The sequence below is a fragment of the Cebus imitator genome, unplaced genomic scaffold (genome assembly GCF_001604975.1).
Source record: "Cebus imitator isolate Cc_AM_T3 unplaced genomic scaffold, Cebus_imitator-1.0 Scaffold216, whole genome shotgun sequence".
Classification (NCBI taxonomy): Eukaryota; Metazoa; Chordata; class Mammalia; order Primates; family Cebidae; genus Cebus; species Cebus imitator.
Window position 1 is genome coordinate 2,818,639 of NW_016107531.1, and position 18,192 is coordinate 2,836,830.

General features: G+C 35.5%; 1 protein-coding gene across 3 annotated transcripts in view; it reads right to left on the reverse strand.

Annotated features, from left to right (window-relative positions):
* PBX3 (PBX homeobox 3) overlaps nucleotides 1-18,192 on the reverse strand; it is a 238,040-nt gene that overhangs the window by 45,994 nt on the left and 173,854 nt on the right. For all 3 annotated transcript variants that reach the window (XM_017549137.2, XM_037745933.1, XM_017549138.2), the window contains one exon: nucleotides 9,090-9,331. In XM_017549137.2, the coding sequence (XP_017404626.1) occupies nucleotides 9,090-9,331 (242 nt within the window). The remainder of the gene's footprint in view (nucleotides 1-9,089; nucleotides 9,332-18,192) is intronic.

Sequence of the window (18,192 nt, forward strand, 5' to 3'; positions counted from 1 at the left end):
CACATTGAAGGATGACTTCCCCGAGAAAAAGCACTTTTATAGCTGTTTAAGTCATGAGTGGAAGTCACTTTTTTCATTGAACACCATTTTTACTTGAAAACAAATTTGATAAATTATGATTATTTGGAGTTCTCTCAAAAATGAAACAAGTTAGCCTTTCATGTAAAGGAAAACAGCTGACAGAATTATACCAATTATGAAATTTGAGTTTTCAAGTGAAAATTAAAATTTTGGAAAACTTGCATCCACCATTGTAAGTTTAACAGTTTACCATAGACTTTCTGATGAGTTCAGAGTTGATATTCATAAATATGATATTTTGATATTATATAATGTGTCAAAATTTGGATGATACGCATAATCCAGTAAACCTGCACTTTCCAAATGATCAATGCATGATGTTACAAAAGCATGTATAGGTAAAAGAGCCATTCAAAGTGAAAACCAGACCAGTGAATCTTAAGGAAACAGAGTACAAAAACTTAAGTGACACAGTTTCAGGTTTCTCATTGTAGCATACCTTTACAAAACTATAACTTGTAAAGTTCTGGTGTAATATCAAAAAAAGAGTATTCACAATTATCTGAAAAGGTTATCAATGTCTTCTCTTTTGCAATGACATAACTGTGTGAGGCCAAATGTTCTTCATATATTTCAGTCATATGACAACCCTTGACTGTTGAAGCAGATATGAGACTCAAGCTGATTTCTATCAAGCCCAAAGTGAGTTTTGCAAAAATGAACAAGTAAGGTCATTCTTCTCACTAAATTTTAAGTTTTGTTTTTTAAAAAAGTTACTCAGGATAACATGTAATGGCTTGTGGTAATTTTTGAATTAATTAGGGCTGGCCATGGTAGCTCATGCCTATAATTCTAGCCCTTTGTAGGGGCAAAGCAGGAGTACTGCTGGAGCCCAGGAGTTCAAGACCAGCCTGGGCAACACAGCAAGATCCCATCTCTATAAAACAAATTTAAAAATTAGCTGGGCATGGTGGTCCCAGCTACTAGGGAGGCTAGGGCAGGAGGAATGCTTGAGCCCAGAAGATCAAGGCAGAAGTTAGCTATGACCATACCACTGTACTCTAGCCTGGGCAACACAGTCAGAATCTGTCTCTAAAATAAAATAGGCTGGTGGTTCATGCCTGTAATTCGAGCCCTTCAGGAGACTGAGGAAGGACAATTGTTTGAGCCCAGGAGTACAAGACCAGCCTGGGCAACACTCACACCCCATCTCTACAGGAAATTTTAAAAAATTAGCTGGGCACAGTGATATACACCTGTGGTCCCAGCTACTAAGGAGGCTAAAGTAGGAGAATTACTTGAGCCCAGGAGGTCAAGGCTGCAGTGAGCCATGTTCACGCCACTGTACTCCAGCCTGGGCGACACAGCAAGATCCTGTCTCAAAAAATAAAATAAAATAATTAGTAAATACTTTGAATTTTTCTAGTTTTAATATGCATTATAATAAATATTGATAGATATAAGCCCCAACCCGAAAGCTTTTACAGAGGTCTCCAATAAATTTTAAGAGTCTAAGTCCTAAGACTGAAAAGTTTAAGAACTGCTGTGCCAGAGTATGGAAGCATTTCTAATGTGCACATATAACATTGCTAATTCCGACAAACCTAGCTCACTCATTATGGTAACATACATCTATGACAGGGCATATATCTAATAAATAATTCAAGACTCCTATGTGAATGATACCTGAGATATTAGCTTTCTTAGTTTTTGGCTGGGTTTTAATCTCTCCAGAATGGTGTTTGTCTATGGTTTCTAAAGAGTAGCCAAAGATTTATATGAGAAAAAAGAGTTAAAAGCAAAAAAGTTTCTGCATCTAGAAACTCATAATTTGCTAAAACATTTGCTGAATGTCTCACAACTTATTAAGTGAGGCCATCTATGAATGCAAATGCTGATGAGCAATTTGGCAATAGACCAACATTCACAGAATTCACATAGCTTTTCTTTAAACCAGTAGTTCATACATGATTAATTAGAACATCTCATTTATGTAGTGTGCACTTTAGCTCATTACTCTAAGTAAAATTTGTTAAGTATTTACATTTAGATAATTAAAATCTGGGTACACCCTTAAGAAAGATGCATACACTTTAGGGAAAGTGATTTTTTTCCTTTATACCACTGAAAGTAAATTACAGCCTCATTTCAGCATCATCTTACCAGGTTCAGTGCAGAGCACAGTACTGCCTCATCACCTAACTCCTTAAAAGGTATACAGTTTTTTAAAACTATAAACACAGTAAGAATGATCAAATGATTGCAGTTGTTTGGAAGGGCCACCCAACCACATACTAACATTGATGGTATTTATAATATAGAATGCTCACTTCAAACATTTATCATATCTTACATCATGCCTGTAAGATATATTAAAATAGACATTTGCAGAAATTTTTCCTTGTCTTATGTTTTCCAAGTGAAACTGTCAGTTACAAGCTTTCTGGTTAATGTCTTTAATATACATATAAATATACCATGTTTAATTGGAATATTTGGGAAATAAAAGTATGAATTTTCTGATTAGAAGTGCTAGCAGAAGCCTTTTTCTTTTAATCCAGCTATTGAAAACTACCTAGAATACATTTTTGTTTCTGTGTTTAAAACATACACTGCAATAACAGTTAACATATAAGGCATGGAAGATTTCATCTGTTAAAAGCATTTTCAATCAATTTTTATTATGAGCCTTTGTCTTTCCCATTTGCTCCTTTTTCCATAAAAACCCAAACCAAGTAACAATTGAGGATTTGAAATATTTGTATTCTCAATAATGTTTTAATTATATTTTTGGCTGGCAAAACTGTCTTCTCAATGTCGGTACATATTTGGTTTACATACAAAATTAAAGTTTTCAGTGTTTATTTTGTGGTGGGGCTTTTTTCATTGTGGATTCAGATTCAACCTCTTTCTTGCCTTTAAGTTTATATTGTGGAATAAAACTGTAAAACAGACAGTGGGTAAGCACTAATTTTGGGGAAATTTTATAATGATCAGTGATCAGATCTAAAAACTGAATTGGTCTTTTGTAACCCTCGAGAGAAGCTAACTGCAAGCAGATCATAATATCCTATATTCTAAAATCCACTTTTGACAAGAAAAAAATAAATCTATTTTAAAAAGTAGATGCCCCTCAAATCTACGCTGAAACTATTTTCCAAATGTCTTGCCAGCCTCACAAGTAACTCTAGTCTAATACAGTAGATTTTGTATTTATTGCTTATTAAATCAACAAATATTTCTTGTTTTTGGATAAAAGTTAAAAGTCTGCATTTAAAGATTCTAAGCCAACTAGAATGAGACCAATATGCCTGAGGAACAGCCACAAAGATGAAATAGCTGTTGTACCTCAGCACTTCTTACCTAATTACATGGTTCAGGGACCTAGCTCATGAGAGTTTTATAAGGATATTATATAACATATGTTAAATTCTTTGTACAGAGTCCGGAGCATAATTAATACTCAATAAGTGGCAGTTATTATTGATGACAATGAAAATTGTAATTTTATGAAATTCATACTATTTTTATGTCATTATTCTGCAAGCAAGTCCACACTTCATCTAATATAGTTCTGCCTTCTCATTGCCTGAATAAGTACAAAAACTGCTTCTAAAGAAGTTGGAAAAAAAAAAAAAAGGGTATTCAAATTTACCAAGTCAAACCATTGATTTTATTAATCAAGCCTGTGGTCATAGATACAGTTGGTACACAGAGCCAATAAACTGGTAACTCAAAGGAAAAAAAGGAACAAACCAAACACTCCTTCCAGGCAAGGAAAAGGCCAGGCATGAAAGCCAACAAGAAGTAAAAATCTTCCCTTAGAACAATGAATGACAAATCCTTGCTTTGGAACATGAAATCAGGTAGTATCCTTTTGTCTACCCTGCTTAAAACTATTAAGAAGAAATAGCAAAATGGAACTAGGAGTTTACCGGCTGCACAATCTCTAATGTGAAAACGTCAGCCTTTTTTTTCATCTGATAAAAATAAAATCCTTTACAAGCAAAAGCTATTTTGCCAGCAAATGTAAGCACATAATGTAAAGACCTCAAAAAGCACAAGGATATGCCTTTACAGTGGTTTAAATTTTGCATCCAGTCTCCATTCCCTCTGCAACCTGTAAGTCCTCTGGTAGCCAAATGATACCTGACTGGTCCTGGGCACGTTCAGTGTATTCCTTGGTTCCAGTGCTTTGCCTAATTTGGGGTGAGTTCAAATGACATCTGTGAACTCAGAAAGCAGGTTCTCAGATGCTTGGGGAGGGTTGGGACCCTTACAACACTTTTGCCTTCAGCAAAAAATGTATTTCAATATAATTATAGTAGATAGCTTTCAATATGTCATCTCTATTACAGCAGCTGTAAATTATGAGTGAATTGCCTGTGTTCGAGCATTTCTTTTGGTACAAGCAAAGTGGGAGAGCTGCATACAGCATGGTGTATCTGGTCCTTTTTAACTGAGAACAAATGTTGAAGTCAAATTTCATTTGCAAAAACCAATGTGTCAATTTCCTTTTGGTAGAGTGGCACAAGAACCAAGAAAGACTTTTAATTCTTAAAAACAAGGCTTCCTAGGACCCTTGGCTTAAGTTGTAGGAATTGACCTATTCTAACAGTTGGGCCTTTAACCATAAGAACGTATTTGCAATGTACAGTTAAAGCATTTTTCAAAAGTTTGTAGCTAATCAACAACAAGACAGAGAAGCAAATAGGTTTGTCTCTTAGCTAAAAAGGAAAGCCATGTACCCAAGATGAAGTATTGTAAGACAGTTTGCCGTAAGCTTTGGAAAATTATCATATTCCTGCTGCATGTCAGAATCAACAAGAAGAAAATAAAATAGTTTTGTTTCCTTTCGGGTGGCAGTAATATTCAAGAACCTTACCCTAACATATATCCCATGCCTAGTATTTCAAAAGTATTTATAAGTGAATTTTTAGATGGTTATCAACAAGAATTATTAAATCTGAGCCTATGTAATAGAGACACATGATAAAAGAACAATTTTCTGGAGGGAAAAACAGGATTTTAAGGACAATACCATTTCTAAAACATATACATAAAACTGAGCCTTGCAGCTTGGATTTAATTTTGCTCAAACTGTAGCTCTAGTCTGTCTGCTTAGCTTTGTAAATGTGGCTGTGCTTATAAGGTACTTTAATTTACTGCAGTGGTGGTGTTTGTTAATTTTATTGCAATCTAAATCTAAACAGGCTTCAGATACATTTTCATTACAGCTTCATTGTGAAACACAGTAGAGTGAATAACTCTTAAGATTCCAATGTAGTTTATTTCTAAAAGACTCAACACAATTTTCTGTTGAAGCCTTTGCCTTAACATATATGTTCTTCCTATTTACTGTTAAGCTTTCTGTCATTCAGAGTACTCATGCTCACTTTTAAGAGGAAAAATATAATTACTGTAAAGTGATCAAAATAGTTGGTTTTGGCCAGGCGCGGTGGCTCATGCCTTTAATCTCAGCACTTTGGGAGGCTGAAGTGAATGGATCACAAGGTCAGGAGTTCAAGACCAGCCTGGCCAACATGGTGAAACCTCCATCTCTACTAAAAATACAAAAATTAGCCAGGCATGATGGAGGGTGCCTGTAATCCCAGCTGCTTAGGAGGGTGAGGCAGGAGAACCAGTTGAACCCGGGAGGCAGAGGTTCGAGTGAGCCGAGATTGCACTACTGCACTCCAGCCTGGGCGACAGAGTGAGACTCCGTCTCAAAAAAAAAAAAAAAAAAAAAAAAAAAGTTGTTTTTCCATCTGCTCTGCTCCCATTTCAAATGCAATCCAACAAGGGAAAATCAGAGAAAACCAGAATGTACCCGAATTATTTTCCAATTCTACATGGGTAGCAGCACAATTCAATGAAAAAGGAAGACATATTTTCAGAAACTGATTTCAACATCTGATTCTAGTACTAACTAGATGTGCGACATTGGACAAATCACCCTCTCTGAGTCTCATTTTCTCCTCTATAAAATGGAAATTACAATACTATCTATTTTAGAAATCCTATCCCTTCACCTTACTTAGCTCTGTTTAGCCCTTCTTGTAACACCGAAGCGTATCTCCGAAAGGTCCATCCAGATAAAGCCCTTGTACCCCAAAGAACTGAAAGGAAAAGTTGACCGTTTCAGGTCAAAACACACCGATCCTAATAACTTAGGAGAACTACAGTCACAAGAGCTATAAAAGCCAGCCCCAAAGACAACTTAAATGCTGCTATATCACTTCTAAAACAATTTCAAACCTACAGAAGAAAATCTGCAAATTAAAATTCTGCTGATTCTGCCAACTAGTCATCATACCCCATCTATTCATTTGTCCCTACTGTACAGATTTTATTTATCTATATTTTTCCATCCAAAAGTGTTAAAATGAAAAAGGAACTATATATTTACATCGTTATTAGGTTACTGATTATATCCAAAAATAATTCATGCATACATTTTTAGACTCAGGACTTCCCAATTTGATCTTCAGTAAAGAAAATACAAAAAAGAGATAAACTTATGAGGAACTTGTGTATACATTTATATTTTAAAAGCCAAAAATAAAACAAAACAACAAAAAAACCTGGTGATTTGATTCTGTTATCAGCTGGGACTAAGGTTACCTACAATCTCATGGAAAATTTTGTAGGATATTTCTAAAACAATGAGACTCAAGACCTTGTCACTGGCTGATACCAGCTTCACCCAACTTCTACTAGGGCTGTATGGAGAAAGTAAGGAGGCAGGTGTAAAGATACATGGCAGGAGATAGTAAGGAGCCACCTTAATTCCTTAGCCAAAAAGCTTGGGCCATTTGGCCTCTAATATTATATCTCTTTCCATGCAAGGTGACTGGTAGTGTTTATCTAGTAAGGAGGTATAGTTATTCTAGCATAAAGTTATACAATTAGGATTATACTACAAAGAAGAGTCATTTTCTACTGTTTATGCTCAGGGGCAACCTTTTCAACCATGACTTATTTTGTTTACTCTCAATTATTCATATGTAAAATCAGAAAGTGGGATTTTTTTACAAACACACTACACAATAATTTTTACAAAATTATTATTTGTACATTTTCCACCAAAAGTTATTGTTACAAATGAGGCTAGACATATAGTTTAAATCCCAGAAAATCCTATTCTAAAAATAGAAAACATCTTATAATATTAATTTATTTTACATTTTAACTTAATGCTATACAAATTTTTCTACTCTCCCTCAAAACACACTCACCTCTGGGATAGGATTTAGCATTTGCTTAATACCATCATACCCAGAATATTAGAAAAGGCAATGGGAAAAAACAACAATGACATATACAACTGAAACTACACAAGGAACGTAGTTTAAAACTGATTAAAACAATGACATATACAACTGAAACTACACAAGGAACATAGAGGAAAAAAATCAGTATTAAAACTGATCAGGGGTTGCCAGGGATCAGTGGGGAGGAAAGAATGAAAGAAGAGAGGGATGAATAGCACAGAGAATCTTTAGGGCAGTGAAAATACTCTGTATGATCCTATAATAATGGATACATGCCATCATAAATTTATCCAAATCCATAAAGTGCACAATACCGAGTGAACCCTAATGTAAACTATGGATTTTGGGTGATAATATCTCAATGTAGGTTAATCAATTTTAACAAATAAACTCCTCTAGTGGGTTTGCTGATAATGAGAGAGACTATGCATGTGTGGGGATGAAATATATGTGATACTCTCTACTTTCCTCTCAAATTTCTTGTGAACTTAAAACTGCTCTTTAAAAAAATCTTTAAAACACACATAAACACACCCAAAACTCACCAGGACTCCCATTTCACACTAACGTGTATGGACTTTAAAAAGTACTTGCCAACACAGTAAAATACTTATGGGTGAAATTGTATGATGTCTAAGACTTGCTTTAAAATATTCTATCAAATTGGGGCTGGGTACACAAAATCAGAGTGGTAAAATATTATAACTGTTTATCTGGGTAATAAGTATCTCACTGATTCCTTATTTGGGATTGAACTCTATGAAATTACCACATTCAATTGTTTTTTTACCTCAAACGTAGCAATTTCATAGGGTTCAATCTAATATTACTCTCATTATTTTTGTGCACATGTATTATAAAGTGCTCCATAATAATGCATTTTTAAAATTACCTTCCAAATGAGAAATCTTATCAAATGAGAATTTCTCAAACTTAGCAGCTTTTCAGCATTAAACAACTAAAATATATGTAAAAAGACTCACCAGTATTTTACTTTATTACATTAAATCTAAGACTCTTGTGTTTTTCTCCACATTTTAACAACTCTGAAATGTGAAAGCATTTTACAATCAGTGATATTTTATAGTTAAACTAGCAGCATTAATTTTTTCTTGGTGGTACATAAAATAATGATGTAACTTAAAATGAAAGTTATCTTAAGATTCAGAGTCAATATAATTGCTGAGAACTGGGTTTTTAACCCATATTCTCTTTCTAACCAGAAATTTAGCACATAATGCCTAGCCTAGCATTACCTGTCCTGGCGTACCCGTAATTATCTTGGGAAGTCTCATATTCAGAGAAACAGGCCAGAACCTGCTTACTTGGTGAAGTTCCCTATAGTCTGACACAATCCATAGAATTAATTCCCAGGAGGATTCTGGAGCTCACAGCATAGGAGGGAAAAGCTCACTGTGCAATGCTTCCCTTCAAAAGTGATTAAAGCTTATGAACAAGGCCGGTGCATAAATGTTAATTATACAGAGCTCTGAAGAGCACCAAGTGGTGAGGTGAGAGGGGAAGAATGACTGTAGGTGTGATAATAAGGGCACATGAATGTGAGAAATGAATAATACAAGTAGATGGGGTAAAATAGGTAGAGCTCCACCTCCAAAATCTCAAAGGGTCTTCATTTCATGAATCCAACAATTCACTTGGATTTTTGCATTGACCTTATTTATTTTGTAATTTGTGTTAACACCTACCCCTCACAACCCTCAGAATTGGTTAGCATGGTCTAATAGAAGAGCAACAGAGGGTTTGTGTAGGACTATGAGAGTGGCGGCTGCTGACCTGTTCATATTTCTCCAGTTCTGTGTGATAGATTTGTCTGATCTGGGTCAATTTGGCTCTGTAATCTGAGTGTTCAATAGAGTTATCTGAAGAACCTCCAGAGGCTGCTGCGGCTGCAGCTGCTGCCGCCGATCCCCCACCTTTCTCAGGACCTGAAACCCCTTCTGCCAAAAGCATATTGTCCAGTCTCATTAGCTGGGGATCGGGAGGGTCCTCCTCCTGGGCTCCTCTGATGCTGAGACCTTCAAGGAAAGAGAGAGAGACAGAGAGAGAAGAAGCGAGAAACAGAGGACAAATAGTGTGAGTATTTTGTTTATTTGAGAAAATGATCAAACAACATCAGTGTACTACAATTCATGCTGAGAACTTCACTGTTCACATTTGATTGATAAGTTTGAATAAGTATGAAAATTATTTTCAAGATAATGTTTACATGCATCCTAGAATTTTAAATATCCCCACCCCCCAACCTCAATTTACCATAGATTAGATCCTTAGAAAAAAACTAACCCTGGTTTCCTGGAATATTTTAATCATCCAAGCCTCCCAGATTTGGATAACTTAAGTATAAAATGGGAAAAGGGTAAAAAAAATGGAATGTTTTAAGACAGAAAGAAAATAATTAAAGGGATATAAAACAAACTTATCCAAAGGTAGTTATTCTGTCTCTCTCTACAGCTGGAGAAACAGAATTAAAATTTCCATAATTAATTCACAACTTATAATCAAAAATTGAAAAATAAACAAGATTAGTTGAGCTTTTCCATCATGTGATTTCAGAAGAGAAATACATACATTATGAGGTAATTAGCTATACTTATATATAGTATTAAGTGAATATTGTTAAGCAATTGCCAGTAAACTATAAAACAAGAACACTAAATACGGTATTAAAAATGTGCCATTGACATGGCAATACAGTCTTGGGCACAGTAGACTCAATCTAATTTTGCTTTTAAATCAAGAACTTCCTAAGTGATGCCCAGTCAGCAACCTCTTCTGAGTATTATAGATCACAGCTGACAATTCATAGGTTTAATCAGGTCACACAGGCTTTCTGCCAAGATGTTTTCAACAACACAGAAGACAAAGTTTCAAAATAATTATTATGGTATAAAAAGCATTGGAGTCATGACAGCTCAAAATCAGCATTTTCATTAATGTGTAACATAATTTAAAATATTCCAGGCCAATTAACCTCTGTAAATCTGCTTAAAAGCAGGTTCCCTACACTAGTTACAAGTGTAGGGAAGAGGGGAAAAGGAAGTTGGCACCTTTCATGTTTGCATTTGGATTCTGTCTTTTGAGTCTGTGCCTGTTGTTTATCCACAGTGGTACATACTTTGTGTCTAGCGTAACTTACATGACAGTAGCATCTATAAGCTGCCAAGTACTCAACTGATCACTAACTCTGATTTTATATGCTAACCTAAAACTACCATCAATTCTTTTAAGAACAGATTTCATTCCTAGATGCCCTGAATTACATCCATAGCATGACAGAGCTCTTGGTTGCCTTAACTCAAATGCACAACTTTAATTTCTTCCCCAAAACACTTTAGAGCTGTCACGTTCATTTAAAATTATACTTCAGAATAATTTCAACTGGATGATAAAACCAACTCACCATAATTTAAAATTATATCTGTTGTCTATTCAGAGGCAAATAAATAAGGTTTGAAAACTATAATATACTAAGACAGTATGTTTATTTAGGTGAGCAAAAAGGTAACTCATAAAATCCATATCAACACATCACTGAAAATTAAAAATAGACAAACATGTATTTGCAGTTTTTTCTATAACTGAAAGGGATTGCCTAATATTGTTCCAGAACTGCCATGTATTGGTTGTTTGTATTTTTAATTTAAATCTAATTTTCCTCTCTTTTAATTCACTTTGTTAAACGTTAAAATCTCATGGCCTGTACATGCTTGGGGTTCACATACCAAGATTTTTGTGCATTTGGCATGCAATGAGGGCTTACTGAGCAATCTTCTAGGCTGCACTTTGAATTCTGTTTAATTTTATATTCTTATTTGAGAAGTTATTAAGTTTCTCCTTTTTAAACTGAATTTTTGCCCACAGTTTTGTGTGTTTGTTGTTTTTTGTATTTACATAGGACACTGGTGCCTCTCCTGAAATGTGTTTTTTATCTACCTTCAAGTTTCCTCTGGGTTTCTAGTTTCCCCTTGTAGTTAAACACATTGATCTTTTCCCTACAGACATGTGGTGAAGTACTTTAATAGTAGATCAACTTCCATACCCAAAATGATTACACTTCCCTGAACATGTATGGCAAACAAGAGATGAAGCTCAATGACTGATATACAAGGATGTAGACCATAAGAGAGACAGAAGAAAATTCTTTAGGAAGAAATGCAAAAGGCACAAAACTAATCAGCTATCATGACACTTTTATACATATCTAATATGTATATAAACCATCATTATCATACCAGTAAGAAGCAACCCATAAGCTCAATAGTCATGGACACAAATAAAACAATTATAAGTATATAGTGTCAACTACTATAACATTTTACTCTTATAATGAAAAATATCTTATTTGTAAAATCATCAGTAAATCAACACTAAGTGCTTGCCTCAAGAACAGAAAAATGTTTTAATGCAATCCTTTGTATTTACTTTATAAATTATGTGCATCAAATTTCATCAGAATAATCATTTCCTGACAAAAATCTCATATTTCTTTAGATGAAAAGTACTAAAGCACTTTGCAAATAGGCAACATGGAAAAGACTATCAATAATAAAGGAATTTTCATAACTAGTTTGAAAAGTGAATCGGTTTTCTTTCTTTATTAAGCAAAGTAATGATTATGGGATCTTTAAATAGTAACATCTGATTTCCAAAATTATTTTCAATTTGAATATTTCTATTTATTTTCTTACTTAAAAGCATTTAAATTACCATTTTATTCCACATCCCACCTATCTAGCCACTCACTATTACTTAGTTTACTAACTTTCTAGAGTCACACTAGCTTTTAGTCATAATACCTACTCCCCTGAGCACCATTTTAATGATACCTAACAACATTTTAATGGGTCTAAATTTGCAAGGGCCAGAATGAATCAGACTGTGTAGTTATCAAAAGATTATCTTCAAATTGAAACATGGTAAAACAATCATTTAAAATTTGATCTTGTTTTTAATCCAAAATGTAGTATATTAGAACATACAGAGGTTTATAAAGTTTTACATCTAGGCTCTTTGGTCATCACATTACAAAGTTTAAAAAAAACAGCAACCCTATTTGCAATCTACTTATAATCACAACATTCATTTCCGTATCCCTAAGATTTAGACAAATCATACAAACACAGTAAAAACATTGTTTAACAATGAACTTGGCTTTGTTATAAGCCCACAGTTTTTGCATATCTTTCAGCAAATCCTAATTAGCTGTCCTTCAACATGCTGTGCACCTGCCCCACAGATAATGGGAGAGAGCATCTGCATAGACGACTGCATTCGAAGGGCAATAAATAAATTACGGGTCAAAATTATTACAAAGCTTTCTCCGAATAAACGCATACCCTTCACAATTCTAAGCTGCAGATGTGAAAAGTACCTAAAGCCCACTCAAATGGTATGATTACGGGGCTGTTTGAGTTTAATAATCTGACTGTAATTCAGGCATTTTCAACAGCTCATTAAGGGTTCATTAATATATAGGCAAGCTTTTGAATTATAAATAAGCAGATTAGAAATCTGCATCGGCTGGACTGTACAGTAGGAGCCTTTCTAACAGAAGAACACTGTAACACAATGAAGGCTTGACCTGAGTGAATGAGGTGCAAACACAGTGCGCTAACTAAGCTTCGTGGCTCCCTCATTTCAAGGACCAAGCCCACTGGACCATGACTAACCTCTGTTCATCCAGCACTGAAAGAGTATGGCTTCAGACCATAGCTATTTCAAATATGTTCTACATATGGTCCTGAATTAGGCATAACTAAGATCTAGCCCTATTATATTTCCATAATCAGGGAAGATATATAATATCCACAATAATGATAAAAGTTGTCATCACATCATTTTTACTTTATTATTCAGACCTGTTGAGAAACAAAAAGCTATTATGAAAACTTGAGTTGTTTGATGTTTTTTTCTCCTAATGAGCATACCATAAATTGAGGTCCCAAATTATTCATAAGTTTAAGCCTATGACATCTCTGTAATTTTATTTTCTGATAGGCTTGTTTTTTGATTCATTCAACCACCACACCACAGTCTTAGCTCAGAGAAAAATGTTTTAGCAGAGAGTAATGTAAAATAAGGCCAGATCAGATATCTTCAGCAGGCTCTGAATCCTTGACTGCTTTGAAATAAGTGACAATTTTAATATTAATATTTTCAGTTATTCTTATAATTTTTCATAGGTTTTCTTTTGTGCCTGCTATTTTAAAGTAACACACAGAATAGTGGTCAGAAGTTACAAAGCTAATTAGTGAAAACACCTACTTTATTTTCTATGCTTTCTTCATTTAAAAATCAAGTCAGCCACAGTTTGAGAAATGCAACCCAAACTATAGATAAAAAAGAAAGATTAAGACAGATGTGTGGCTACTTTTCTCCCCAAACAAAAAAAAAGTAAAATAATTTTCTATCTGAAATCCTTAAGTAAAAACCAGTTAAAATAGGAAGCAGAAGATCTGGAAATGAAATGAAGGTCACAAGCCCCATGGTCATGAGCTCTCATTTGAAACAATTACTTTTTGGTTGTGGAAACTGGGATATAATTTGGAAACAGTGGTGAAAGACACTGAAAAACCCTCAAGGCATCACTGTCTAAACTAGACTTAAGTGTTGGGGGTTGGGAGGGGTGGGGTTCTCAGTTAAACAGTAAATGGACTAGAGAGAGAGCTAAGAAGCCAAGTCCAAGGCCAGGTGCGGTGGCTCACACCTGTAATCCCAGCACTTTGGGAGGCCAGGGCGGGCAGATCATGAGGTCAAGAGATTGAGACCACCCTGGCCAACATAGTGAAACCCCATCTCTACTAAAAATACAAAAGTTAGCTGGGCGTGGTGGCATGCGCCTGTAGTCCCAGCTACTCAGGAGGCAGAGGCAGGAGAACTGCTTGAACCCAGGAGGTGGAGATTGCAATGAGCCGAGATCGTGCCACTGAACTCCAGCCTGGCGCCTGGGGACAGAGCAAGACTCTGTCTCAGATAAAAAAAAAAAAAAAAAAAAGAAGCCAAGTTCAGGAAAGACAGACCCTTAAGTAAGGACTGACTGAAAAGGGAAAAAAAAGGCCAACAGAATGATATTCAAGACATCCTGAGAAAGATCTGGAATAATATTTGCACCTGAATTTCACACTCTCCTTCTTAGGTCTGAAGATGAGGCTTGTAATGAAAGAAATAGTCATATTATTTTGTAGATATCAGTAGAAAGCAACTGCAAAATAACTAATTTTTAAAAGATTAGGAGGAAATGGCAGATGATCTAGTTGCCCATCACAACTCATGGCCCCAAAGCCCATCCCACTCCAGCTCCAAATCTCCTTTTAAGCCAATGTTCGTGTCTAATCCACTGAATATGGCAGTCATATTACAAGCTAATGTCACTTTCACTCCTATTTAAGGTGACTGTGTGGTGTGTGCACGTTTTTCATGTCAGGTATATTAAATATAACACGGCAATGCACTGCACATTTCCACGCCAACCTAGTTGTCACTTTCGCTTGACTCATTCTCTATTGAGGAAAAATGCAGCACTGGGAATTTACAAGGCTTTTCAGTTAAATGGACATAAATCACAGGTTTCATTCAAACCGAATAATCACTGGCCATAAAGAGCTACTTGTCTCTTACCATATATTACAGTGAAGTTCCTGTGAGCAATAATGCAGCCATTCATGGCAAAGAAAAACAGAGCGAGACATTAAGAACTGACATGTAATCCTGTTAGGGCCCTGACGTGGAGAGGGTGGCTGACATTTTTATCATATATGTCCATTTCTATTTGGAAAATCAGAGGAATAAAAATGATTACTTCACTGCCCAAATCTACCTTCCTAAAACAGCCCACTGAGATTTGTTTACATGCTGTGAAACTGCTTACTAGAAATTCATAAATCTAAGATTTTGAAGCATTTCCCCTGATGGTTAAATTGAAGATATGACTAGAAAGATTCCCCATAATGCTTCTCCACACCTCCATTTCCTTCACTTTCAACACATAAGCTGTCAATCCATCGCTTTATTACATTTCACCTTCATTATAAAGCTGTTGGCAGAATGCCTTTTTCTAACATACAGCACTGATAACTTCTCCAAGCACTTGCTGCAAAACCATCTCACTCAAGAAGGCAGGCAACTAATGACCTTTATTAGGGGTTCGATGGAAAGCAGCTAGATGCTATAATGACATTATTAGTATCTTGGTCTGTACAGGTACTAGACTCCTGGGCAGAACCTAGTTATTTTCTTGCAATCCCACAGATGTACTTTAAATGAGAAGAGGGAAGCCATTTAAAGGCATTTCTTGAATCACCAGTGTTTTTCTATGACAGTGTAATTCCCTAGGCTATGACTCTGACGTTTCTTCATGTTCCTAGCAATGCAAATGGCAACACAGAGAACACTTATGGATCACTTCTCTGTGCTACACTGCCAACCCCAGCAATATCACAAGTTCAGATGATTTATTTTACCAGAAATAGTAGAATACTTTACACAGAAGAGCCAAGCCTGAAATGATTCAGGCTAAACATTTGCTATCTGGAGCCATCAAAAAAGTATTGATTATACTTTCTATATTTACCCAGTAATTCATTTATTTGAAAACATTTATTATATTCTTTGCTACTACAGGAAGGTGTATTCATTCTGTGGGAAAGGATATCTTAAAAATCCTTCAGTTTCATTATAGTTTCTCTTTGCCCTTCAAGCCTATTTTAGCCAACTGTTTACAGAAAAATCTAAAAGTACTGTTGGCTGGCAAAGGCAAATTTTGAAGACTTTCCACTTGCCAATTAGATCTTGCCTCAAGAGACAAGAAAATGGAGTGAGCCTTGTCACTGTGAAGTGAAGAGCAGCCAAGATGAGGGAGCAGATGGACTGTGCAATAAAAATGCAGAAAGAAGAGTTACATTTTTAAGGCACTTTTTTGTTAAATGGAGCTGCATCTTGTTGGAGCGCTTGATATATAAGCACTGTCAGCTACAGAAGAAGAGAACAGGGCTAGGGCAAGATATGAAGTATGCTATGCTTGCATGAGACAGTGAAAAAAGGATGAAGGAAAAAACGGGCCATGTTTCTCACACATATTAGCACAAAGGGTTACCTGTGCTCTGCTCCTAAAGGAAATTATTACAAGTGGTGGGAAAAAAGAAAATGGCCATTTTCTTTTTATCTAAAGGGATAGATGTTCAAACAAAATGCTCTATTGAAGAAATTTTTAGGATTGGTAAATATGACAACTAAATTTGAAAAGAGGGGAAAAAAACCTAGCACTATTTAAAGGGAAAGCAATGAGTTTCAGAATTATCTAAGTCAGGGGGAAAGAATTAAAACCCTGGCTTTGATACCTATGGGTCTTTGTGACCCCAGCTATGCTACATGTTTACCAGTGACCTAATGATCTCATGTGCTGATGATATCCTTTAAATTTTACCACATGCCTGGGATCTCCTCACCAGTACATGCCAGAGGTCCATATTTGGACTTCCACAGAAACCAGTGAGTCCTCTTCTACTATTAATACTCATATCATTAAGAGTACATCTCCAGGACTCTTCAGCATTTGTTTACACAAACCATGTAATCCTTGTATTCCCCATTCCCCCACTCTGCTCCCTTGCCTTTTCTCCCTGAAGAATGAGATCGCCATGGCACTTCCATTTCCTGTCTTGTCAGTTAAGATCACTGCCATGCTGTGAATGGGATAACACTACACAACGCGCCTGCTCCCTCTAACACCGAGGGCATCGTGTGTGCCTCTCCACGCAGCTGCTTCCCTCACTGCTCTATTTTCTGGAAGACCGATCTTCCAGACTTCAGTAAGTTCCTCCAGACCCAGTTCACAATACAAGATGTTTCTGCCAAAAAGCAAATGTTTTCTGTCTTTTTATTTCCTACATAGGTGGCTTTAACTTTCTTACTTTACAGTTGTTAATGTGATAATCTGACACTCTTAGTGCTTGGAATCATTCTATTACTTAGCCTAAAAATCCTCTATGTTCAAATTTAAACACGTTGAGCATACATACCACATGCCAAACAGCAACTGTATCTTTCACATGCTCTCTCTCGCTTAATTTTTAAAATAACCTTACAGGGTGGGTGTCATTGGCCTCATTTGTAGATGAGAAAATCAAATTTCAAAGAGGTTAAGTGACTTTATAGCCCAAGATCACATGGCAAGTAAATGGGAAAGCAATGATTTAAACACAGGTCTCTCCTCTTTCTCTAAGTCCAGGATTCACTCTACTACACCTCAGATACCTAGAGAAATAGGTTATAATACTGGATTTTAAATTCACTTTACAACTATAACACAAATAAACTACAATACTGGAGAACATGGCTTTGGAGTCGGTGTAGCCTAGATTCAAATTCTATCACTTATTAACTACATGACTGTAGAAGGTACCCTGGTTCACTGTCTGTAAATAGGGATACCACCAATTCAGGAATCACTATGAAGTTCAAAGACATAAAATACATTAAATGCCTAAAATAGTATCTAACATTTAATTGTCACTTTAAAAAATAACAGTGGTATTCACTTTAAATCATATGGATTCAAGTTTTGAATTAAAATACATTTTCTAAAGTCAAATAAGTAGTTACTTGGTATCATTTGTGAAAATGGAACATTATAATCTTAAAAAAATTCTAGCATTTTTATATATCAAAATGTATTTACCATAGGTTGTGTTGACATTATTTTGCAACATATTTTAATGGTATATAGTTTTATGCTTTTAGCCATCTCAATTCTTATGACCTAAGTTTCTAATTCCTTCCTTTGCTCTTTTGTGTCACTTTAACTCTCTTATCATTTCCAGAAGTAGAATGGCATCTTGTTATGTGTTGATGATGAAACACTGATGATAGTTGCTCATTA